Here is a 25,309-nt window from a genome sequence, read left to right as displayed (position 1 = left end):
CAGGATCGCAAGGGCTTCATCGCAGCCCTTGCAGTTGCCGCCCTTCTACCAACAGCGTCCAACTTCTTCCCTCACTGTCCGGGGAATTCGATTTCTTCCCTGCAGCCGCCGAGACCACTGAATCTGGTGAGGGCTGCGATAGCAGGCACTTGGGTGCATACTCTGTCACCCGTTTCTTCTTTTCCAGCCTGTCTCTTTTCGCTGAGGCGGGATCTCACCAGTGCCAGGCTCTCATCCCAAAACGTCATCTAGGAGAAGCACCACCAGAATGGACTTCTTGGCCTCACGGTGTTGATAGGAAACCTTCCTTCTAGGTCTTTTCTAACTTCAACACAACCTGTATCCCGAGGGTGGTGGGGGGCATGTGTGGCGGTTGATGGGGTGCTGTTCTCTTTGCTGGAGGGCCTTGTGCCTCAGGGGCTGGCACTGGCGGTGCCATCTGCATACTCTTCTGGATCTCCGATACCAGTGTGTGGAGAGTTGAAAGGATGTCCAGTGATATGTCCCTGGGAGAGTTGGGGGTAGGCTTGCTGGGCCACAATCTGCATTCCTGCCAGCATTGCCCCCCCCCCCCCCATGCCCCTGGCGTTCCGCCTTAGTTCCCTACGTCCTCCAGGACCGTGTGAGCAACACCAAGTCCTCTTCATCCGAAGAAGAAATATCTGTGCCCAGGAACATGGTAGAGGCTTCTCCACTCCCCTTTTGCACCCTGAGGGGGGTCTGTCTCATGGATGGCATCCTCTTCTACAGCGTCCCACCGGCTTGGCCGAAGCCTCCCACTCTGGGTGCCGTCAGGGTTTCCTAGACCGGGTCAGCCCCTTTTGCCTTCAAGAGGGCGGCCGCCACCACCTCGATCGTCGAGGACGACTTCACCTGGGCCTTCAAGGACAGGTCAGACACCTTACCCTGTGCCTTGGGCTTTTCCTGCTTCTCGCAGATTGGTTAGCAGACTTCGTTTGGGGAGGAGCTGGATCAATGTTGAGATGGAGGCAGACTGAAGATTAGCGTGCCCTGCTCGTTGCAGGATCCACTGCACAGTGACCATGACAGAAATGGACTTGTGGTGCTTGGCCCGGTCTTGGGGCCCCACTGATGGAGCGCCCACACAGGACTTAAAAGCTGCTCCTCAGACGGGTACGGGTCCTGGGTGAGGCATGCCCCCGTTTGCCACAGGATAGAGGCCTTGGCATTGAGCCACGCCAACCTACTGTGACGATCCGTGGCGGTGCGCTTGGAAAAACCAAGGCAGATCTCACAATCTGCTTACTTGTGGTCCAGATGGAGACAGAGGCAATGGGAATGTTTGTCCTCCACAAACATTCCTCAACCGGCAGCTGGAACGGAGCTTGAAGAGGGAACCTCAGTCCTACATGGTCCGGCGTGCAGTCTAGGCCCCATGGCCTTCTGGAAACTTTGATGAAACTCTTGACGATTCTTGCCCTTGAGGGACGTTGAAAGACGCCGACAAACGGATCCCCCACTTGCTGGTCAAAGATGAAAGGGCACAGGCTCTTGACCAGAAAAAGGCACCTTTTCAACACGCAAAAATGTAGAAAAGCTCTGGGCGCGAAACGGGCTCCCAACACTGGAACATGCTGTAAAAATCTGAAGATTGCTGCCAGCGGAGGGGCAGTATCACCCAGAGCTCTGATTGGTTTATAGGAGAAGGAAGTTTTAAGTGAAAGTGAAACTTTTCTTTTACGGAGGATCCCAGGCCCGACGACCGGGCCTATTCATATGCATGAGCATGAGCATGCAAATCCATACCAGACCCCATGCTGGAGAGGTTTACCTACGACTCTGGTTCTCCAGCATTACCGTTCATACAGATTTTCAAATCAACTCCGCCCACACTCAATTGGGAAAGAAATTCCTTGTAAAAATGTATGGGTAATAAAGTGCTTAAGAAATCTGCCTCGCAATTCAGGTTCATATGCAGTTAAACAAATCAAAAGCCTTGGTATGATATGGCATTTGTAACGCGCCTATACACAAGTGTTTCAAGGCGCGACGAGGCAGGGAGGGGGGGGGAACAAAGGGAGACAGACAACGATCCTACTAGGCCAGGTGTCATTCAGATCGCGCAAGTGCAAGGTTAAGGGGACGGGAAAAGTGCAAGGGGAAAGGGAGGGGGGGGGGGAGTGCAGTACACGGTTAGTAACGAGCAAGATAAATAAGGGCCAGCTGGTGGCAAGTGCAAGATAAGTGCAGACAAGTGCTGGGAAGAGGGGCTGTAGGGATACAGAGACAGTCCCGCAGTGCAGGGGTTGCCGGGAAGGCAGTGCAGGGGAGAGTGGCTGGGCCAAGGACCGAGATTGGTGAGTGGCCCAGTTTCTGATTTAGTACAATTTCAGTGATTTAGCAAGGGAGAGGGAGAGAAAGAAGCAAAGAGGAGGGTTTTGAGGCGCTTCCGGAACCGGAGATGGTTCTCAAGTTTTAGGGAGGCAGGAAGGCTGTTCCAGAGGGAGGCTGCTGCAGCGGAGAGAGATCTCCCACCAACTCGTTGCTTAGAGAAGCGGCTGACCCTGAGGGAGTTGGAGGCGGATGAGCGAAGTGCTCGAGAAGGAAGATATTTAGAAAGGGAGAGTTGAAAGTATTTTGGCCCCAGGCCCCAGAAGGCCTTGTGGACAATGCAGAGGGTTTTGAACTTAATCCTCACAGCCACAGGGAGCTAGTGTAGCGATTTCAGTCCTGAGAGATACGGTCCCGGGGCTTGAGGCCAAGGACAAGTCTCGCAGTCCTGTTCTGGATGAGTTGCAGAGGGCGGAGAGTAGAGGCAGGAAGATTTAGGTAGAGGCCGTTACAGTAGTCCAGCTTCGAGAGAACCAGGGCTCTGGAGACAGTGAGCTTCTGGGGGAAGGAGAGGAAAGGAAGGATACCTCTGAGGAGGTGCAGCTGGTAGTGTGACTTCTTAGAAACGTCAGAAATGTGAGGCGAGAAGGAGTGTGGAGTCGAAGATGACCCTGAGGTTTATAGCCTTGCAGGTAGGAGCAGGAAGAGGGCCAAGAGAGGCTGGCCAGAGAGCTGCAGGGATGGAGGGAGTGGGTGTGCCGATGAGTAGAATCTGTCTTATTGGCATTAAGGCAGAGGTCGTTGGCGGCACACCATTCCTGGATAGCAGAAAGACAGTCAGAGAGGAGAGAAGGAGAAGAGGAGGCCGAGGGTAGCCTGAAAATGAGCGGGGTATCATCAGCATAGCACTGAAAGTAGGGGCGGAGCAGCGATGCGGTGGGCGAGAAGTGCCAGGTACTGGTTGAACAGCCAGGGAGAGAGGTTTGAACCCTGGGGGACACCACAGGTAGAGAAAAAGATGTCAGACAGGAAAGACCCCAGTTGGACCAAGGAGGGTCGATTTGAGAGGAAGGAGGTCAGCCAAGCCAGAGCCTGACCAGTGATACCCAGGTTATCACGGAGACAGTTGAGCAGGATGGTATGGTTGACAGTATCAAAGGCAGAAGAGCGATCAAGCAAAATGAGAACACAAGGAATGTTAGAGTCAAGGTTCGAGAGCAGGTCCTCACGGATGTTCAGGAGAGCAGTTTCCGTGGTTAGACATTAAAACAGCTTAGTCCATTGGTATGACAAGTCAAATTGCCCCTTGCTGGCAGAGGAAAAGCAGCCCCTGTACCCTTCACTAAGCAATGTGAAGCAGACAAGCTTAAGGAAAGCAATAAAACAGATAGTAATTTGGCAGCAGATCCACTATAATTTACATGTCATTGACCAGGCAATTATGGATTCAGGTAGCTTCTAGTCCTCGCTCTTACTCACTGGTTAGGGACCCTATCCTTCCACAGCCAAAAAGTGCTGGACGAATAGGTTCCCAACGATTTGGGAAGTAGTGATGCTGCAATTCAAATACCAACATGGATGGAATAAAGAGACTGGTTTACCTGGGTCCATGTCCTGATTGGAAGCTCAGAGATCTCTATGGTGGTTTCATCTATCACTGACACTTCGCCGTTCAACACGTACTGACTTGGCCCCAATTCTTGAATAATCCCCTTGAAACCCTTGTAGCTTGGAAGCTAAAAAGGTACAAATACAATTCAGTGACACTTGTAGGACCTCAATATTACTGCAGATCACAATTACAAACATGAACAATTGCTTGTAACCCGCCCCTCTACCCCCAAATGCCTACCAATCATACCATTGGCTGTGGTTCTTGCCCATCCAGCATTAGACGGATATTGTTCACCACTTCACGGACATCATAGTTTGGAATCTTGCATGCCCATCCGGTTCCGATACCTTCGGCACCATTCACCAACACCATAGGTATGATGGGCATGTACCACTCTGGTTCCACTCGCTGATTATCATCACAGATGAATTTTAGGACATTGTCATCCATTGCTGGAAAGAGGAGACGGGCTAAAGTGCTGCAAGGAGATGAGTGAAACACGTGATCAGCTATTAACACTCAATAGAGTTCTGACACTGAGCATCGTGCACTTAAGCCTCTTGGGGATTATCGCCATGGTCAGCCATACAGATAAGGGGTGTATCGGCCACTTTCATTTCCGGTTTCTAGTTAAGACAGGTTCACTTTTTTATAAAATACTATTGGGAATTCGACTTCCATTTGTACTCAATAAAAACATTTTAGTACTGGCCATGGCACGCCCAACTATAAAAATGCAGATCAAAACAATGTCAACAAAAAGCAGACAGGTAAAAAGGCACACTGACCTGAGCATCGTGAAGATGTATCGGGGGCTGGCAGCATCTTTGCCACCATGCAGCCGTGTGCCAAACTGTCCAATGGGCTGTAAAAGGTTGATGTTGTTGCTTCCCACAAAGCTTTGGGCCAGGTTTATGATGGTCATCATCAAGGAATTCTAGAGGGAAACGCAGAGTCCTAAATATGCTTGCTTGAAGTGATCAAGGAAAACAGGCGTGGTAGAGGCAAGACATTACCAGTTTATACCTGTATATTATGTTCAGCTTTAGGAGCTGTGGTGCTTGGATCATAACTTGGCTGATGAAGTTTACTAAACTTATTAGATTTCTTTTTCTGAGTGACCTTTGGCCAGATTGGAATAAGAAAACATGATTGCACTCTGCATAACCACCCCCACTCAGAGTGTGTTGTGGCATTTAAGCAGTTTAAACCTACAGGCTGAGGTCAGAACAAGTAGTCTGAAGGTACTTCCAATGCGGACCTCGAGCTGAAGCGATATATTGGATTGTCTCATGTTGGAGTGGGGTTTTGAAAAGCCTAATCCTTTTGTGGAGCCTACTGATAAGGTGAATCATCAAAACCCTATAACATAAGCAGACATGACACTCTTGTGCAGTAAAAGATGCAGAGTGCCAAGTTGCTACTATAAACAAACATGCAAACGTCATGTCAAGAAGCTACCAACTACAACGAAATTTGGTGAACACTGCTAAACAGTTCTTTTGTTGAAACAATGTACTCTGCCAAGAGTGCCCTGCAGCTTACCTCACCATGGTGGTACGCTGACATTTCAGCCACAGATCCTGCCAACTGGGCCACCTTCACCTCTCGTTTGTCATTTCTTTTGAAGCAGGTGAAAAGCACTTTCCTCTGACCAGGTTTCAACCCTACCACCAGAAAAGTAAAAAAAGGGAAGCAAATTACAATTGTTTGTTTAAATAACTACGCCCTTGCGTAGGAGCCCACTGAGATCAGAGCACCCATTTACTCACCGTCCACAAGGGATGGGATGGATCTCTCGTTGTCAGAGTTGGAGAACAGAATAAGCTCCTTGTTGATGAATTCATTATACGTCAACTGCTTTGTGGTGCTGCCGTACAAATAATCCTGCAAAACAATTTGTTACATGCACAAGTCTTATCAAGTTTGCCCTTAATGTTTAAGTTAATTATCCAGCCTACTGCATTATAACAATCTACTACTGCCACCTCATCTCATTGAAAGCCCATCTTGAAAGAAAAAAAAAAATGCATATTAACACGAAAAGATGGACATATAAAACAAAGATCACAGGCGAAGGCAATGCATGCAGACTGGGAGAAAGGGTAAATGGTGGTGGGTCACCCAATTTAATGAAGGAAAATTACTTAACGCACATTTAGAATGATGCCCATTTTAAACGGAAACACTTTCTTCACATCACTTACTCAACCTAGTTTTAAAAAAAAGCAAAAGCATGCCCCCGCCGACTATGGGAAGGAGGGCAGAGGGGGTGGTCAGTATTTAGCCTTCAGGCTCTCAGTAACTCCTCTTCTGTTAACCCTTCAGGTTGGTTTCACAATCAAAACCTCTTAATGTATTTTTACAATCACTGAACTACAGCAATCTAGTTAGTTATTTATAATGCACCTATACACATGTTTTGAAGCAAGACAAGAGCGGGGGGGGGGGGGGAGAAGAACAGTGGGGGCAAAGACTATCCTACTAGGCCTTGTGACATTCTGATCGTGCAAGTGCAGTTAGGAGAAGTGCAGGGAAGAGGGAAGGGGCAGTCAGGGCGGAAGGGCCAGTGGGAAAGGCGGGTGCCAGTTGAGGCCAGGTGGACAGTCAGGGGAAAGCAGAGTGCAGGGGATGGTAGGTCCACGAGCTAAGTGAGTGGTAAGAGGCTGGAAGGGTGCAAACCCAGCCAGGCTAGGGCATGGGTAGGGGCAAGTGAAGGTTGAGGGATCCGGTGAGACCAAGTGCAGGGGTGGACTGGATTAGAGGGCACCTAGGGCCCTGCAAGACTGTAGTAACCAGGCAGCCAGCGAAGAAGCAGACCGGGATATCAGCAGGGGAGTTGGGAGGAGGAGAAGGGGATGGTCTTGAGAAGCTTCCGGAACTGGAGGAGATCTAGCTCAAGTCTGAGAGGGGCAGGGAGGCCAATCCAGAGTGAGGCACCTGCAGAGATATGTACCTCCCACTCTGCTTGGAAAAGCGTCTGGTCTGCTGCAAGTTGGAGCTAGACGACTGAAGGGCTCTAGCATGGAGGTATTGAGAGTTTGATGTAGAGGGGCACCAGAAAGCCTTGTGGACGATGCAGAGGGTCTTAACTTGACCCATTCAGCAACCGAGAGCCAGTGGAGAGATTTTAGGGCTGGAGAGATACGGTCCCTGGAGACAAGGATAAGTCTCCCAGGCAGAGAAAATCTGCAAACACGTAGACAAATCCTCAAACTGGGAAACCACTCATGTGGTTTACTAATGATCACAAACCGGCCCCATTAGGCAAAAAGATATCTACAGGCTTGTCAGTTTGCGCCAATCTACCAAGTGGAGCTTATCTTGGAACAACTCACCTCTGGCAAGCCAAGCAATCTGCGCTGTTTGCGGTCCAACATGAAGTTAGTGAGCCATTCCTTGCGGTCATCAACTTGTTTTTTGCTAAAGGCCTATAAGATGAGAGAAAAAAAATTAAAGCCGATTTCAATTATGGAAATTAATTCACAAAAACACTGAATGCGTGCTGTGGGGGCCTTATGAAGGGACTGGTTTACATCACTTACCCCCCGTCTGTCGGTATTGGAAGAGGGGCTGGAAGTTCAGTATTGGGAAATGTGTAAGTGGCCATGGGGGATGCCGAGAATGGTTACCTCAACAAGCATCCTTCCTAACAGCAGAAGGTGGGCTGTATTTGGACTTTACAGTACTAAATTGAGTTGTACGAAACGGGGGAGGGTGGGACTGCAAACGTCACCTATGCTGATGGTGCCCAGATTCTGGTAGACTACCATGAGGCACCAGGGGGCACAGTGTTGATGCAGGGCAACTGTCCAGCGTCCTATTAGTGTGGAGAGGCACAGATGTACTGCTTTTGGGCTGCCCTGCAGGAGACCCCACCACCAATCCCTGAGTGGCCCAGTCCCTTGGGGTTCCTCCAACCATAATGAAGGTTTAGGAATGTGGGTGTCCTATTTGATAGTCATCCATCTTTTCATTGCCTTATTGCTTATATAATACTATTTTTTTTATTTATAAAGCGTTCAGGCAGCTCTTGCTGCCCAGAGTTCAATATTACATGCTTCTCTAGCTAGGCATTACAAAAAAACTGAACACAAGTCTGTGTCCCTCGGGGCAGGTCTGCGATTGAAACTATTTTTGGTGACCGGTCTCTGCTCGGACAGAAATTGTGCAGGTAGGCAGTAAAAGTACATGCGAGTCCGCCCACTTTGTAATAAGTTTACCAGTTGCTATTATTTACTCTTTAACTCAGACTAATCTGTCCGATTGACTAATCAAAAGAGCAGCTGCAATAGACTATTGAATTATGGCAAGTCTAGATGGAGGGCAGTGGTGGGTTACATAAGGGTTGTTGCCTGCATAACACCAAGTTGGAGCAGGATCATTCTAGTGCCTAAAGACATTCGGGGGAGGATGGGTGTGAAAAGGCATAGGCTGTGGAAGTCTTACGAGACCAGTTGCAATGTCTTCAAAAAGTGTGCCAAAATCATTTCAATGTAACACGTGCTCTTGAGCATGCATGGGAATTATAAACCATGGAACCTCTGAGGTCCATGTGTGATAGCTGTACGATGGAGAAGTCAGAATGGCCTGGTATCACAATTCCAAGCATCACCTAAACAAATATTGCATGCGAAGTGTGTACCACTGAGGCGATTTGCTACAAATACGAGCACACCATTTGTGATGAGTAGGTGCGTGTAAAGGGGCTCTGGAAGGTTCTCATAGGATATAATTTCGGCTTCCAAGTTCATGTGCAGTATTGCTATACATTACCAAGGATATCGCAGCATCATCTTCCGGGCCGGCATACCTAAACGGTATGCGATGCCGACTCATGTCAGCAAAGTATTCTTTAGCCTCTTTAGCTGTGCTGGTACCCAGACCTAGGAAGAGAAAAAACGTGCCAGTGAGTTGCTGCTCTGCGGAGTGGGCTTCCAATGTGTATGTATTAAAACCAGGCCTGCTCCTCCAACATACAATTACATAGCACATGACAGCTGGAGCAAACCCACTATTGGGATCATTTCCAAAAATTGCTAACTCTACCTAAAGTGGATAGGCTGATGAGGGTCTCAGCTAGTGAGATGCAAGCACGCTGGAGATGAGCTACACCAACATTGGGGCTCTCTTTTCAGATAAGGGCGGAAAGCAAAGAAAACAGCCAAGTGAATTCTTTTGCTATACGGTCTCGTCTAAAACATAGCCTTGTAACGCAACCAGCAAGGCCTGCCACAATTGCCTCTGCAGTTAAAAAAAGGGACCACACGTAGGAGAGTGCGGCATCACAATTTCTGAAGCTTACAACTCAGCTGGTTTCTACAAGCGCTGGGGTGCCAGAGGCCATTCCTGCCCCCATCTCCCACTGTATTTGGTGAAACTGGCCCCGACAAGCTGGTACGCCGAGGTTTAATAGACACATCTGACCAATGGGAGGATGCCATTAGTACAATGAGTAGGAAAATGCTGCGCCTACTAGGAGCACTTTTTACCCTTATGTCCATTGTTCATTCAGGCATCCTAGCAGGTTTACCAAGCCAACGAATGAAAAGTCCAACAGGTAAAGCTGGTACCAGTACTGCATTCTGTGGAAGCTAAAAATGTAACAGCTTGCACAAGTGTCAAGGATTTCACATATTGGTGAATTGTCGTATGCTGCCAAACACTAAGGCAGAGACCCATGGTCGCCACCTGGGTAAACATAGTTTCTTCGGGAGGTGCACTGCAACTACAAATAACACACCCAACCATAACGGTCTCTTCTGAACGGATGGATTTTGGGACCACTGGCCCCATTTTGCTGCACATTTGTTAACACTGAAAAGTAAACTGTTGGGTGTTACTTATGTGGCGTACTTTCAGAATGATTAGAAAAAGTAGCTTCTGCTTTGTATACACAGGATAACCAGACATTTTAAAATGAGACCGCACTGAAAGATGCGATTTATTTTCTTCTGAGTCCGGATCCATTTTAAAGCATGTAGGGGAAATTCTGGCTTTTGTGCCACAAAAACGAAAGCAAGCATTTTGCAAAGCAACAGTTTCTGCTTGAATAGGCATAGGAGACGCCTTTTCAAAACGCTGCCCCGCCCAATAGCACCTGGCAAATGTACTGCTTCTAAACGAAGTTGGAGAACACAAAAAGCTGCTTATAACTGCAATCAAGTCACGGCTGCTCCGAAAGCAAATCTATAACGCTGACCCCATGTGGGCAGTCAATGGGAGGACAAGTAACCGCCCACAGGCTCTGACAACACCGCCTACAGGCTCACTGTTCCCTTCTCACATCTCTTCACTTCCAATGAAAATGGGTTTGGCTTACAGGGAGTGCTTTGAGCAATAACAAGCCAAAACTAAAAAAGGTGGCCATGAACGACCACTAGAAAACTAGCAATGATAACCGCTTGCATGGAGTCCATCCACACCAAGATTCTGTGGGATCATGTATAAAACCGATTGCTAGAAAAACGGCGCCAGCTCCCAGTCCTTTCCTTCTCAGAAGATAGCTGAAGCATTAATCGCTAAGCCCCCCCACCCCCCATCAAGAGGACAGGCTTCACAATTCAGGGAGAAGCGTTCTTAAGTGGCAATGAGTATGGCCCTACAAAGAAGCACTATAAAATCTGGATTTCGTTGGTCTCAACCAGAACGATTTTATGGTAGTTCTTAATGTGTGACTTAATCGGGACATAATTAAATACCCTGAAAAAGCAACATCAGAAATATATATAAAGCTGTGTACTCTGCCGGTCTCCGCCACCATAACCAAACCAGCCACGGGCAAGTAACAAAGCAAACACTCCCCTTACCCCGTTAGAACAGAGAAATGGGCTTACTTGGCTCGGAGAGCACTACCACACAGGGTTTACAACAAACCTTTGTAGTACTTGACCTTCCAGTTTTTGTGGGAGTCGGAAGCATTTTTCCATTCATCGAACTCGGGGATACTGTAGAACGACAACTCTTGCTTGTTTTTGGAAACCTACAGTTAAAAAACAAAACGTGAGCGGAAAGTGGAGTGTATAAGCAGCCTCTGCCTAAGACAAAGTTCATAACTTAAATAGTCTTTTTGTCTGTCTGAGCACTAGTCGTTGCAGCAAACTCCTGCGTTGCGTACTAAAACACCCAATAGCCAGAAGTAAATATTCTTTAAATGTACCACTGGGCTAAGTGCGCTGAATTCTTACATAAGAGTTCAAGGCACCATTTTATAGTAAACGTTATCTAATTTACTTAAAAGCTTCCATTTCCTGTAAACACGCCAGTCAAGAGGAACTGTTCCAACTAAGTATGAGGCGCCTCTTGAGCAACTGAAGAATGACTAGGCGGGAATAGAATATATAGGTTACCTTCACAATAGGAGTGATAAATTCTTCAAGAAACTTGTGGCGCAGTAGAGAAGGCCAGTTATGATGAATAAAGTTGATCAGCAAACCTTTGATGTGGGAACCATCTTGATCCTGCCATGTAAAAAGAAAATTACTCATTCCAGAACAAAAGCGCCCTGCACATTTATTCAAGCACATCCTGGCCAGCCATGTGCCACATAAGGCCAGAGATGGTCACTTTAATGGACTACCCAGAGAGTCAATGGTACGAGGGGGCCCAACCTATTCACTTCGGTCTGCCACTGCAACCCTTCAACCAGCATATCATTTCTGTTTACAATGGTTGCTTAAAACAGGGTCCGAATTAAACGTACACCAATAGATATCCTTAAATTACCTGATCTGTCATGATCATAAGCTTGCCATAGCGCAGTGTCCGCAGACTCTCGTCGTCATCGTATTTCTTCTTATACTGCAGCCCCATTATCTTAATAATGCTGTTGATTTCTGCGTTTTCCATGATCTGAAATGAGGAAAACCCACTAAGTGTAACACGACTGGAATTCATTCTAGTACATACTTCTTGCTCAGAGCGTTCCCCCTACCTGCCCTAGCATTGAGCTTCATTATAGTAAACGTGACGGGATAATGCATTTATTTTAAGTACCATCCCAAACAAGCAAACAAAAACGTGCAACAGTGCTACTCTGCTTTCCAAAGAAAATTGGAGGTCTAAATTAGAATGTACAGTGAGAATATAAAGATGGCCTCTGAGCTGGGCAGTGATTTAGGCCAGGCTGGAGGTGTAATGTGGGGTGCCAATATAGCCAGTTAAGGTGCCTGGACAACTCCATCCACCCCAAAACAAACAGATTTCCAAAACCAGATAAGAACCACTAACTTGACAATATGCAAAGATCTTCGTTGGCAACAGGAAACTGGTTCACAGCTACCACTGACTCGTTCTCCCGGCTTTTCAACTAAGCAGATGATCACACATTTTAAAAAGTGTGTTGCCTGTACCTGTTTATGGGATGCTTCACGAACGTTGAGCATTTTTCCTTTCAGGGGGAAAACGCCATATCGGTCCCTTCCAACAACTCCTAGACCAGAGACAGCCAAAGTCTTGGCTGAGTCTCCTTCAGTCAAGATGAGGGTACACTGCTGTGAATTCTTGCTTCCTGCAAGAAAAGGGCATCTTTAGGTTAACACCATACCAAAAGCTCAACTACCCAACAAAGACCAAACACGGGCACTCATGAATGGTGTTCATGACTCTGGGGTTGGCAATTCACTCCTCTGGAGTTCAGGTACATGCTAGTAGCATGCAGGTCTGTGAGACTGCTTCAAGAACACCCCAAACCCGGCTGACCACCCGGTAGAGAAAAAAAAGGAAGCACTGAAACGCTTCCAATAGAAGGCAGACTGCAGCAGTGACTGAGTGCACAGGCTCCCAGTTTCAACTTTCCATGTTAGTGCAAACCCCTACCTGCCAGGCACTGCAGGTATCTAAAAAGGCACAATTGGGTAACATTGAACAGTATTAGGCAGAAGTGTCCATACCTGCATCGTTGGCATCATCCAGTTTTGGAATTCCCTTGATCTTGGTGTGCTTCACTGCAGAGCATTTCTTGTTCAGCTGGGACTGGGCCTTAAACTTGACCCAATTCAGGATACTTTCAACAATGCCACAGTTAACAGTCTGTAAGGAGAGGAGGGCCCAAATTAATCTGGACTAAAAGATATTCATGCACTTGGCCGGACAACCCTAGCACCAGAGCAGCCACCAACTACTAGTTAAATACAGCTCAGTAGTACAAAAACCAGTGCCCACATTCTCATGACAGTTATAGTTGTGAACTACATCCAAAGGGAGTACCATGAACTACAAAAGGCTCTGCCACAGTACATCAGAAACCGATGTGATGGTCTGCATAGATTACCTGAAGTAATCTGTATGGGGTAAAAGGAAGTGGCATGAGGACCAGGCTGCATATTCCCCACTTGCATACACTGTGGTCTCCCTAAATCACAGCAACCAGAACATGTGCTAACGCGCACACGCGCAGCTACTTTGAGGACAGGTGGCAGATGCGATACTCACAGCTTTTACAAACTTTTCAGACAGAGAACACTTGGATCCAAAGCTCTTGGCCTGAAGGGTCATGTTCTCCTTGGTCTGGGAGTCAAATGTTGGGTTTTCAATCAAAGAATTCACGAAGATCCACATGTGGTTCTTGACCTGTAATTGTGCAAGATCATGAACAGACGTTACACATACCAGAGTCAAGCAAAACTGTCAAAGTATGGATTTCTATCAAGGTAGCCTAGATTTGAATTGGGGGTGGGGGGTGCAGATTACATTTATATCGTTTGAGCAATGCAACAGATTCTATCCGTGTTGGATTTGGGAGGTCTGGTCTTGCATACAGATTAGCTGTACAACCCATCAGACATGGCAGCTAAACTAAAACTAGCATAGTCACCAGAATTCTTCAAGAGGAGCAGACAAGTCCCATATAAGCAGAAGTGCCCCCCTTCTGCAGCCCAACCACACCAAAGTTAACCATCTTTAAATGCCAGTGACCACACGCTTCAGAAAACGCTATGAAAACCAAGCATTTTCGAAACAGGTTATGTGCAAGGCTGCCCGAAGCATTGATTGATGGCACCTCCAGGAGGCAAGTGCCGACACATACCTGAAATGGCTTCACCGCAATTCCCCCTTTGTTCTTCTTCTTCACTACCTCAATCAGCTTGGTGACGATCTGGTCAGCAATATAGTCAACATGCCTGCCACCCTGGAGACAGAAAGATCATTTATAACGCACATGTACAAAGCAGTGTCAAAATGGCTCATACTGCTTGAACCAAGTCCATTCCTGCCACCTCTAATGCGATCAAATAAACCCTTAAACGGATACAAAATGTGGTGAAAATATTGCAGTAGTTTATGTGCCTTTGTCCTAGAGATTGCATTTTCAAATATTAAACACAGGTCTTAATCCAGTCCTCTAGGGACAGCCACTTCAATGCTTCACCACCTCATGAGAACATTACATTAGAAGCTACCGTTTGGACTGCATAAGAAATGGTAGCAGAGAGTGTACTCGCCTTCGTAGTGGCAATGCTGTTCACGAAGCTGATCTGCTGGAAGCCCTTCTCGCTCATCGTCAGGCACACTTCCCACCGATCATTCACCAGTTCATGGACTATCTTCAAGGGGTTGCCAGTCTCGTCCACTTTTTCCTTTGTGTACAGGTCCACGTAACTACGGAAACCACTGATCTGAGCGAGGAGAAGGGGAAACATTTCTGATTTCAACAGAACTATACATTACTTCCATTAATTCCAACCCATCATAATTTAAGGCAGTGGCTCGGAACAATTGCCTTGCAAGCCGCATTAAATGGCTGGTTTCCAAAAATGACAGCTCTGTACACTATATAGGTCCAGCCTTTCTGCAAGGGCTTGAGCCGAGAACGCTGTGCAGGTAGTTTCATTCGGCGCTTTCCTTGTGCGGCTTTATCTGCAGGCACTGCAAGTGGGAAACGCAAAATGGCGGTCCAGAGCAGCACAAGCTTGCCCTGAAGCACAGGGGCAGAAGGTGAGCACGAGGCGTGCTTGCAAAAGAGCCGCTCCCCCCCCCCCCCCCCAACTGCCTTTCAACATGAACCTGCCAGCAAAGACGCAATGCGTTCAGCGCTCCACACAGCGCGAGGAAACGAAGCGCAACAGGACAATTCTTTTGGCGTGCCCACCACGGTGACACTATTCATCAGCGGGAAAACGGTTTCCTGGTGAGCGGCTCGGCCTACATCAGGATAAAACAGCAAATCTTTGATCCCAGGGACACGGGAATAGAACTATCCCCCCCCCCCCCCCCCCCCGCGCGAGACTTTCAGTGGACACCTCATCCATTTAGAGGCTCAATGAGATTGTCCGACGGGAAAGGTGTCCCGCTGGGAGGACAATGCTTGCTAAGCAACTGCTGCTCAGTAGTCATTGTCCTGGCAGCAAGACACCTTACCCTTTCCAAAAGGGAGAGGTGTCCCTCTGCCAGGACAATGCTCACATTGCTCTGTGTCAACAGGCCACTGGTATGTGAGCCATTAGGCACTGATGGGAGGGAGGGGGGGGCTATTAGCAGGGACTTTTGTCCCTTTAGAAATGTGCATTTGGAGGCAGTGATCAGCAGTGAGCAGGGTGCATACTGCTGCAGGTTTTATGAAATAATGACTATTGCGTTACCCAAGGGGGGTCCGTTAGGCTAACATTAATCTGCATGATGCTATTGTGACTTTGCATGCAGGATGCAGAGCATAAAACTACAGCCATCCTTTTATTGCTCGATATATTTCTATGATGATGTACATAGTGTAAAGTTAATTATGAGAGGATGGGCATTGCTAGTAAGTATTTAGGCACATGAAATACAAACCTTGCGATATCCTTTTCTGTGAAGTCATTTCTGTTGGTGTCTTGCATATGTAAATGAGGAGGTTTGTATGTATTTGGCCCCAGAGTGCCTCGACAGAGCTCCAATTGATTAGTTTCCTGCATCTAATCCTGCAGATTTTTTTTGCCATGTTTTAAAATGCCCTATCTACCACTAATACCAAAAAAGTAGATTGGTGGGGCGGGCGGTTTGTGGGTGTGAATGAGGCCATATGAAGCTGCATGCACTGCATTTGGGGGAAAGTAGCAGGACTTTTTTCGTGGCTCACCGTCCCCCTCTCTCCCCCTCTTGCAACGCTAGATACTCCCCTTTGGTTAGAATTTATGCAGCTATTTGGAGATGGTCCAGTTAGAAGTCATTAAAGCTTTCAAAGTGGATTAACCATGAGCCATACAGCTGCTCCAGAATTTAGTGGCTGTTCCAATTAACCAGATTCAAACAAAATACACTGCTCATAACAAGCAATCTTTTTAAAATAGGAAGACGTCAATCCAAAACCAAATCAGATGTCCTCCTTTTACGAGAACCAAAAAGTGTAGTCCAAGAGACTGGCAACGTTGGGGAGGATCATTTTTTTATCATCGGATGAAACCACCTGCATATGCGCATTTAGCCACTGTCTGGGCCATTGCGAAACATTAACATTCCGCACAGAATACTCACTGGTAATCTCTTCCCATTGAGGAAGACCTTGACACCCTTACTGGCCCCAGCAATGTCATAAGCTCGTCGAGACATCAGGGCGACAATGTCCTTGTCAAGGATGTCCATCTTAAATTTGCTCAGATCAGGCTGGAAGGTGATGCAGGTGTAGTCCTCACCATCAAAGTGCTTCAGTTTGTTCTCTCCTGCAATTGACATGTTGTTGCTCCATGTCTGAGTGGAGAAATTGCAAGAAATGAGGCATGGAGGAACAGAAGACTAGTAATGACAAACCCATTCAGAAACTAGACCCACAGGACATACCTGTCTGAAGAGCTTCTTGTACTCGCGACAGGCAGTCTCCACTGTAAATTTGGTGCTGAAGATATTGCACAGCTTTGCGCCATAGCCATTTCTGCCACCTGACAAACAGATAAAACATTACCATTCTGCCAATTCATAAAAAGTGCATGTGCCATCAAAACAGTTTCATAACCACCTGTCACTTTCTTTTGGTCATCGTCGTAATTACTGGAAGTTAGCAACTGTCCAAAAATCAGCGCAGGAACGTACACCTTCTCGACTTTGTGCTCAACCACTGGAATGCCCTTCCCGTTATTCCACACACTGATGGTATTGTTCTCTCTGAAACCGGAAAAGCAAGTAAAAAACAAAAAGGCACAGACCATCAACGGTAACTAAACCACAAACATGGACACATTCCGAGCTGTAGTAATTTACCAATACATCCATGCAGTGCACAGCAACCTACATTTACTTTTTCAGAGTGGTATACAAAGTAATTGTACCAAGTACCTCATTTGGTTAAAAAAAACGTTTCCACCCCCTACCACCAAAGATACAACTGCCTATATTTTTGATTAAAAAGCATATCCCGTAATCCTTTAAGAGCCTTGCGCCTGAGCCCCCGATGGATAACCTTTGGGCCAGCCACACAGGTTCAATATCACTAGCTTAGCCCAACAGTGCCCAAGCAAAGGCACCCAGAATACACACCCAGTACTAATCAAGGACTTTTCCCCCAAACTTCTTTCGCTGGGATCATACAAACAAAATAGCACGGGCTATGTGGCACGCAAAGCAGTCAAATGATTGACAATAGTCAATTGTGCATGTGATGTAAAAAGCAGAGTACATCTTGGATACTCTGCACCAAAAATAGCTCTGAAACCCACATCAATAGCATGACGCTCACCTATGCAAAGGATAAACTTGATGTTTCATGATCTATGTGGGTTAGAAATGGTCATGCATTAGGGTGCAAGGTCACTTACGGATCTATATTAATCTTGATGCAGGACATGCTGGCATCCCTCTGCTTGTTATCAGCAGCATTCACTGAAATACAAAATGCCAAATGCCAATCACTTGAATGTTATTGGATTACTACCCTGCATATAATCCTCAACAGCTACCATTCGCTACTGCAGACTTTGGTAGCAGTTTTGGGAAACTAGCAAGCGTGGCAACTGCATTTTAATTTACATCTATTAAATATTTACAACCCAAGGAAGGATGAGCAAAAAGCCAGTCTTTCGACAGCCAAGTACAAACAGGCATACTTTCATCCCATGGACCCACCGAAAGGTCTACTGAAAGGCAACATACCAAGAATTTCATCAAATATTTTATATAATCCAGGAACGAAGGTCACATCTCTGCAGTTCATGCCAACTTCTTCATCGAACACCCACATTTGCTAAAAGAAAAAGACATTTTTTTAAAAAAATATATATTGTTTCCTGTGCAGGTGCCAATTGGAGGGAGCGGGTATTCAAATTCATTGATTGACAAGGCGAGAGGGTGCAATTGTATGTGATCTCATCAACACGTATGTTCGAAAAGAGGGTAATCTGAAATAAATTGCAACTAGACCATGCTGGAAAATACCATCAGGTGCAACAAGCTCATTTAAGGACAGGAGGATGACATGATATGTTTATTTATATAGCGCCTATACACAATGTGTTTCAAAGCGCTTCAAGACAAGGGAAAATACAACCACATTCTTACAGGCCATGAATAGTAAGGGAGTGAAATTAACTATCATACTCGGCCTGACAACATTTCAGATAGTGCAAGAGCTAAGACAGATAAGGAAGGGAGGGGGAGAGTGGGAAGGAAATGGAAACAGACAGGCGACTACTATACTAGGTAGTGACGACATTTCTGGTAGAGCCGGAGAAAAACAAAAGAGGGAGAGGGGTGCAGAAAGGGAGGAACAAAACAAGCAACTATCATACTAGGCCTGACAACATTTTAGATAGTGCTGGAGAGATGGCGGGGAGGAAAAAAACAGTAATGGGAGGGTGGAGGAAACAGACGAGGTTGCTATCATATTAGGTCCAGGGCCAAATATGACAGTAAGTGCATAGAAGGTAAGGGGAGGAGATAGGAAAAGGGAGAAGGGAAAGGAGGGGAGAAGAGTAAGCAGTCAAAAAGAGTGGAGAAGCAAGAGTGGAGAGCGAATACAATTGCAGAAGTCAGCAGTAACACATAATGTTGCAAGCCAGGATACAAGAAGATGGGAACAGCATGCTTCAGGGCCACCATGAGTACAAGATGCAAAGGAAGTCCAGCATGAGAGTTGAGAAAGAGTGACGCCAGCATAAAGTCAATAAGGACGACCACAAATGGGCAATAATGGTGACTAACTGTTACACCGCTCGAAAACTGCTAGAATCAGGCATGGGTTGCCATTTAATGATGAAATTACGTAGATGCATGGGACGGCTGAGCCACAAGCACCTCAGCCTTACAAAAACCCAGTTACCCGCGGCACAAAAGGAGCATGCAAACAGCAGAAAAAGGTGCGCCTTCTTAATGTGCGGGAGTTTGCCCACAGTTGAGAGGCATTGCTCAGCGATTACCTGCGTCACGGGCTCCACAGATCCAATGTAGGTGTCCGGCCGGAGCAAAATGTGCTCCAATTGAGTTTTCTTCTGATAGATTCTTTCAACAGACAACCTTCTGTCAGGGTCACTGCTTTTCTTCACTTTCAAGACTTGGGTATTCTCGATCGCCTGGAACAAGAGCCATTAATGTAAGGCAATACAAATGCGAGAAACTTACATATGCATCAAATTTTCCAGGCACAATAAATCACCCATCGTTGAAGATGTTGCAACCGTATCTACTCCGAGTAGTCCAAAGTTTGACAGAACAGCACATATTGGGGTATAAAAACGTAGTATAGCCACCATTTGCGACACTTTAATGTACTTTTCTTCATATACCCAGGATTCCCACGCTATTATGGGGGGTCCCTGCTGAAAAAGGAGCCCAAAGAAGCAGTGATCGCCCCGTCTCTGGGAAGCATGAACAATGAGGCAACTAGACAAGAGTGTTATTATGGTACTGGTACACGGGCTCCCAACTATAGAAGTGGAAAATTCGCTGTGCTACTCTATTCTCCCAAGAACAAGGGACAGGACACGGTTGACTTTTCACTATCCCCCACTTCCTCTTAATGGTACTACATCTCCCGACCCCCCCCCCCCAGTCTGGGCACCATGGCACGCCTACACTCGGATTCTTGTGCAGACAAGCTCAGCTGCAGACCCCAAGAAATAAACCCAGGCCCCATACATGTGGACCAGCAGCCCAACGTTAAACGGTTGCCCTGTCTATCGCCAGGCTTATTTTGTACTTGGCCAACTGTCGCTGCTTTTGCTGCCTTGATTGTATTGTGTACATTCAGAAACTGACATTGTAACCGATTGCTACTGTTTCGAGTAGACCGACAACACAGCCAGTGCATCAGCTATGCAGGGGTACCACGAATCCCGACGTGCAGTGGATTTCAATCAATTTCATTCAGGATTTGGAATGACAGAATGTGCCCCGTTGGAGGACATTGAATTTGCCTTCGAAGAGGTGCTCTTGGGACCCAATTACAAGCAGGGCCTTCTGTTCGTTAACCCACACGGTCAAGAACTCCAATACTTAAATATGTAAACTGCAATGCCTTAAAAAAACACCTCCATGGAACTGTGAGTGACTTCTTCCCAAGAAATTATTTCACCCCCGACTCCCAATAGGGAATAAAACACAACCACTCATGTCGAGTCCTGTCAAACAAGTAGCCAAAGGCAAAGCAGGTGAGAGCAAAGGGTGTGCCTGGATAATGGCCTCTGGCAATGATGCAGAGGAATGGACTTGAGGTCTACCACCCCCTATCGAATAGAAGTTGATAATATGCCAATCGGGAAGGATCGGAAATATAAGCACAAGATTCGAAACCTTTGCATAGAACATTTATCAAGGCAAAATTTAAATGACAGCAGAAATAGTTCTGTCACTTGGAGGGAACGTGTGCAGCAACAAAAGCATTTCTAACGTGCATCACACAAATTTAAAGAGCTCCAGAAAGCAAAACGTAAGGTATATGGAGTAGAATTATGAGGTTTCCATTTTTCAACTGACAGATAGACCGACAAGCAGGTAAACCCCCACGTCTTTCCAAAACTGCTGACCTACTGAAATCACTAACTACGCTAATGCACCAGCCGTGACGATTACACTAAGGCATGAAGGAACAACCTAGGCCTGTGTTCTTCAATCGTTGGCACTGCATTTGTTCTGGACTAGTCCCCCGAGGGGCCCTGGGTTCCTAGTTCAAACATCTGCAAGACAGGCTAGAGAGCTCAGCTGGACACCCTAAAACCATTAAGCCAAGCAAGCTCAAAACAAGGCTTTGGGATGCTACAAACTTCGTGGCATCAATGACCAGGAGTAAACCAACGCCACCCATCGGCCTGGCAACAGAAAACAGTTGCTACCATTAAGCCAAGCAAATCATTTTGCCTTAACGCCCCCAGAAGGAAGGCCTTTTCCCATTGTCCATACTGCTGAGTTAACCACCAAAAAGGCATCCCAGTTATGGACAGCAGCAACAAATCAGTTTAGGAAACAATCCCAAGTAATGTATGGTCCAACCAGCGCTGGTCAAGGGGCCGGCTCTTGCCGGGACAGAGATCCGGCATCAGACGTCTGGCTGGACCATAGACCCGGCCACCCTCAGCCCCGATCTAATCTGCCCTCCTTTCACCAGCATTCACTCGCTTTTCCAGTCTATATTTGCTCAGCCTGTTTTCTTTCTTCTGACCTAAAAGACACCACAAGAATTAATGGGCCATGACTATCACTGGGGGTGGGGCGATCACTATTTAAAGCAGGGTTTCTACATGTTGGGCACACTTCCATAGAAAAATATATAATTTCCATACGCAAAAATGCTGCTTAAACTTGCATTCACTAGTTTTCTTTGTAATATATTTCTTTTCGTCGGACTACCACGCAAATAACCAGTAATTTGTGTGTCCCTTCCCTTGGGGTTATCATAGGTTATATTTATAAAGGGGTTACAGGCTTGTCAAACTGAATAAATGCTTCTGTTGGGCTGGCAGCAGTGATTAGGAAATTTAACTGGGCTCATGGGTACTAACATTTATTTTCAGGACAGGGGCATTAATACCCCCCACCCTGAATACAAGTAAACGACCAACCCATACCCTGGCCAAACACATTTAACAGCACTTATTTTTTATAAGGGAATTGCAAAAAGGCATGATTCTTAGCACTAGACCCTCAACCCGCTGAGCTACCCTGGTATCCTTCTACTGTAGACCGCGTCTATGGACCCCTTAATGTACACAACCACTGCACTAGCATTTTGAGTGTTCCACTGCCACGGAAGTGATTTCAAGTGGAATTGACGTAGCCTTGAAAGAAGCAGCACGTTTAAACGTTTCCTTCACTGAATTCAAATGCGAACTCCACCCCCTGCTCCAAACTCCGCCTCCACCCCGGCCCTTGTGGGATCCCCTTTACATTTGTTTCATTTCCACCACTGGGTACAACACTTGCTCTTCGGGTATTCCGATTTTTTGTAGTGTTCAATGTAGTGTTCCATTTGTTGTGTAGTGTTCAATGCTGACTTAACACAGTTGCAAAGCGTTAAATGTAAAGCATTAGGGAGTAGAGTGAATGCGCCAGGGTGGGCCTCAGACGTGCAGATCTCTCCCTCTACCCCAGTGAGGGTGTAAATATACTGTTCCCTGGCACGCTCCCAAGTGGATAAATCTGGCCAGAGAACCCAAACCCAGTGTTTGGTACAAACAGAAATTGTGCTCATCGCAACAATCACAAAATGTTAAAAGTGCACAGCACTATACCCACGCAATGCAAGATCCTGGGACGGGAAGGGACATTTTGACTTGACCAGACTGTAGGTCAAAAGGTGTTACACAAACTAGTATGAGCCACTGGCCAAATCCTCCAATTTTCATTCACGTAAGACTAGATCCTTCAAATCGAGCTTTCTTTCAGGTCTGACTTTAAGTCAGGCGTTTCTATTCCCACCAATACCGTGCACAATTGCAACAACCAACACGTGCATGAGCCAAAGCCCCAAGGGTTCTACTCGGTACCATGAAAGCCTCCTCCCACTAAAGAGCCTCAAAACCCAGCCCATTTTAAAAAATAAGTTCCGATTGCCGGCCGGTTCTCCTCCCACCACATTACTGCTCCCTGCCATGGAGGAAATACCCTGTAATAGAAGGGCTCCTCAACAACCTGAACCAACCACTTGCCGGGCATATATCGGCTCTCAGGTCGATTAATGGTCATCCGAAGTGCATTGAAAAATCCAACCCCTTCCCCGCGATCCCTCGCATGAGTGCTCTGGAGCCCTCCCCATGCCGAAATACCCAGCCCAGTCTCACCCGTAGGGGCACGGCTTCTCCAGATTCCTCCATCGCGCGTACAGGAAGGAAACGACGACCCCGAAGAAAAAGACGAACGGCGGACGCAAATGAGCCACGGAGCTCGAAAGCACAGCAACAACAACCGGCGGATGACTGCCAAGCGAGCGAGACAGCGAACTTTCAAAACTCTCAAACCAGAACCCGCCCACACCGGCCGTCAGCCAATAGCAGCGCCTCATGCAGGTTCGCCAGCTAATGGCGAAGTAGTTACTCTGAACGGTAACCTATCGCAGGCGGGCGCGCGGATACAAAACGACCAATCGGGTAAGGAGCGGCTGAAAAAGGGAAAGAGAGAAAAGGGTTTCTTGGAGCCGAAGACCGGGTAATTTTCTTTCAAAATCAGCCACTCAGGCGCCAGCATAGCGTGACGGACAACTGCAGGAGCAAATGAACAAAATCCGTTTTCTTTATAGTTGTCTCACGAGGGGTGGAAGTGTAATGACATCTCGCTGTTAAAAGGTTTAACGGGTGGCCGTGCTATTATTGATAGGGCTGTAAAGGGGCCAGTGTTGGAAAATAAACTACAGATAGTGTGTGGACTTGAACTTCATAGCTTTTTCAGGCTGTGGTTCTCCAGAAACGCCTGATTCAGAGTAACACTTTTCATGACTTTCCCGTGTTTTCCCACTTTTTTTGTTGTTGTACTTTACCCCCAAACACCTCAAGGTCGTTATCCTTTCGTTTTGGTTTCCACGTGCTGCTGCAGATACCACTCGTCCCGTTAAACTCGTAGATCTTTTGCACTTGCATTGCACATTGTCATTTTGAAAATGGTTCAACATTTTGAGATTGGGGCCACGCAATTTAGGCAGTTAGTTTAGTGCTAGCTGCACCTCGCATTACCTTGGGAAGTTCAGGGCCTGTTCAATGTCCACAGGCTAGTACATTTTGATTAACTTTCTCTGTAACAAAGAACCCATAGCTTTGTGTTGAAATATTTAGGTATTCGTTCAATCTTAAGTGAGTTTTTGATGGGGGGAAATATTTAAGGATGCAGTCTTGAGATTGTTTTACTGGGGCCGGTTGTTATTGTACTGTTGCCCCGTGAAGAGCCTAAAATGGCCATGCCATGAAGTCCTTTGGCCATTTTGTTCCTTTGCCTACCCCAGGTTCAGCAGACCAGGGAAATTTCTTATTTGGTCATGCAGGACCCTGCACGATCTGAAGCTTTCACAGGCTTCTCCGTGCCTTGTGTGTGTGCGTGCCAAGGATGTTGGCTGGACCTGTCTAGTTCCAATACACATCCTGGGTGCCAGGATGTCTGGTGTGCTGGGATGACTGGGACCACCGTGGTCCTTGATTGATCCACTTCTGGGATGGTTGAATGTGAACAGATCTCCCATTGGATGTGAAGAAACTTTGCATGAGAACTGGCACTTTACTCCCATTCCAGGTCGATCTTCTGAGTTCTCACCGAACTTAGTAAAGGAGCCAAGTATCCTGAACCGAAGAAACAGTTGCATGGAACCGTTGGTGACCCGCTGGAAGGTTTGTCACTCTGACCCCACTGTTGTCCCGTCGGAGCCCCTGTTTCTGATCGATCATAGGATGCCTACAAGGGTGCTGCGATCCTTTGGAGTAGTGGGACCAACTACTATCGGCACTTGCGAAACCTGCAAACGAGCCCCTTCGAAAGTGTTCCTGGACTGCCCAGTGAACTGGCCAGCTTGTATGGGACCTTTAATCTGGAATCGCTGCCGTCTTGAGTTTTGACATGAGACTTTGGGAACCATAAAGTCTTGGTAGAAGGCACTCTCCTGCCGATTTTCGTACACCTAGCATTCCTAAGTGTGGAATTAGGAGAGTCTGCCTGAACCCGAGCCTACGAGGTACCCGTGTCGTCCGCTGAGGGTGCCTTGCTGCTGTGCCCTAAGGCGATCTGCAGTGGAGCTGTCCTGGTCCCTTCCCCAGAAGCAGAGTAAAGGCCATTATCCCACCACGGACTGAAGTCCTGGAACGCAGCCCCTGAAAGCCGGAGGGACACGCAACTGCAGGACTCTAACCTGCGAGCGAACTGGACTAGACTGGCAAAGTTTGGTCCGGACTGCAACGAGTTTCGGTGAGTACTTGCAACACGTTCTGGTGTCCCCATGGTGCATACATCAACTTTTACACCCAATGGCCACTCTCCTTTGTTAGGGTAGCCTGTTCTACCATACTATTCCCGATTCCTGGAAATCGCTCT

The 25,309-nt window shown here is 47.0% G+C and overlaps 1 protein-coding gene across 2 annotated transcripts in view; it reads right to left on the bottom strand.

Annotated features, from left to right (window-relative positions):
• Positions 1 to 23,267, bottom strand: part of TOP2A (DNA topoisomerase II alpha) — a 97,422-nt gene extending 74,155 nt beyond the window's left edge. Inside the window, exons 1-22 of one of the 2 annotated variants that reach the window (XM_069634567.1) lie at positions 23,083 to 23,267; positions 19,228 to 19,380; positions 17,966 to 18,056; positions 17,632 to 17,695; positions 16,836 to 16,981; positions 16,661 to 16,758; positions 16,358 to 16,570; positions 14,350 to 14,523; positions 13,935 to 14,036; positions 13,340 to 13,477; positions 12,799 to 12,937; positions 12,259 to 12,416; positions 11,633 to 11,758; positions 11,257 to 11,367; positions 10,784 to 10,889; positions 8,684 to 8,793; positions 7,246 to 7,338; positions 5,680 to 5,794; positions 5,453 to 5,574; positions 4,696 to 4,844; positions 4,154 to 4,385; positions 3,894 to 4,028 (exon numbers count right to left, since the gene is read on the bottom strand). In XM_069634567.1, the coding sequence (XP_069490668.1) occupies positions 3,894 to 4,028; positions 4,154 to 4,385; positions 4,696 to 4,844; positions 5,453 to 5,574; positions 5,680 to 5,794; positions 7,246 to 7,338; positions 8,684 to 8,793; positions 10,784 to 10,889; positions 11,257 to 11,367; positions 11,633 to 11,758; positions 12,259 to 12,416; positions 12,799 to 12,937; positions 13,340 to 13,477; positions 13,935 to 14,036; positions 14,350 to 14,523; positions 16,358 to 16,570; positions 16,661 to 16,758; positions 16,836 to 16,981; positions 17,632 to 17,695; positions 17,966 to 18,056; positions 19,228 to 19,380; positions 23,083 to 23,115 (2,808 nt within the window). In that variant the 5' untranslated portion in view covers positions 23,116 to 23,267. The remainder of the gene's footprint in view (positions 1 to 3,893; positions 4,029 to 4,153; positions 4,386 to 4,695; positions 4,845 to 5,452; positions 5,575 to 5,679; positions 5,795 to 7,245; positions 7,339 to 8,683; positions 8,794 to 10,783; positions 10,890 to 11,256; positions 11,368 to 11,632; positions 11,759 to 12,258; positions 12,417 to 12,798; positions 12,938 to 13,339; positions 13,478 to 13,934; positions 14,037 to 14,349; positions 14,524 to 16,357; positions 16,571 to 16,660; positions 16,759 to 16,835; positions 16,982 to 17,631; positions 17,696 to 17,965; positions 18,057 to 19,227; positions 19,381 to 23,082) is intronic. The other variant, XM_069634568.1, reaches the window with a different exon arrangement.
• Between the last annotated feature and the right edge of the window lie 2,042 nt (positions 23,268 to 25,309).

The sequence above is a fragment of the Ambystoma mexicanum genome, chromosome 13 (assembly GCF_040938575.1).
Source record: "Ambystoma mexicanum isolate Mex_15411 chromosome 13, UKY_AmexF1_1, whole genome shotgun sequence".
Taxonomy (NCBI): domain Eukaryota; kingdom Metazoa; phylum Chordata; class Amphibia; order Caudata; family Ambystomatidae; genus Ambystoma; species Ambystoma mexicanum.
This window is presented reverse-complemented; position numbering and strand designations above follow the sequence as displayed.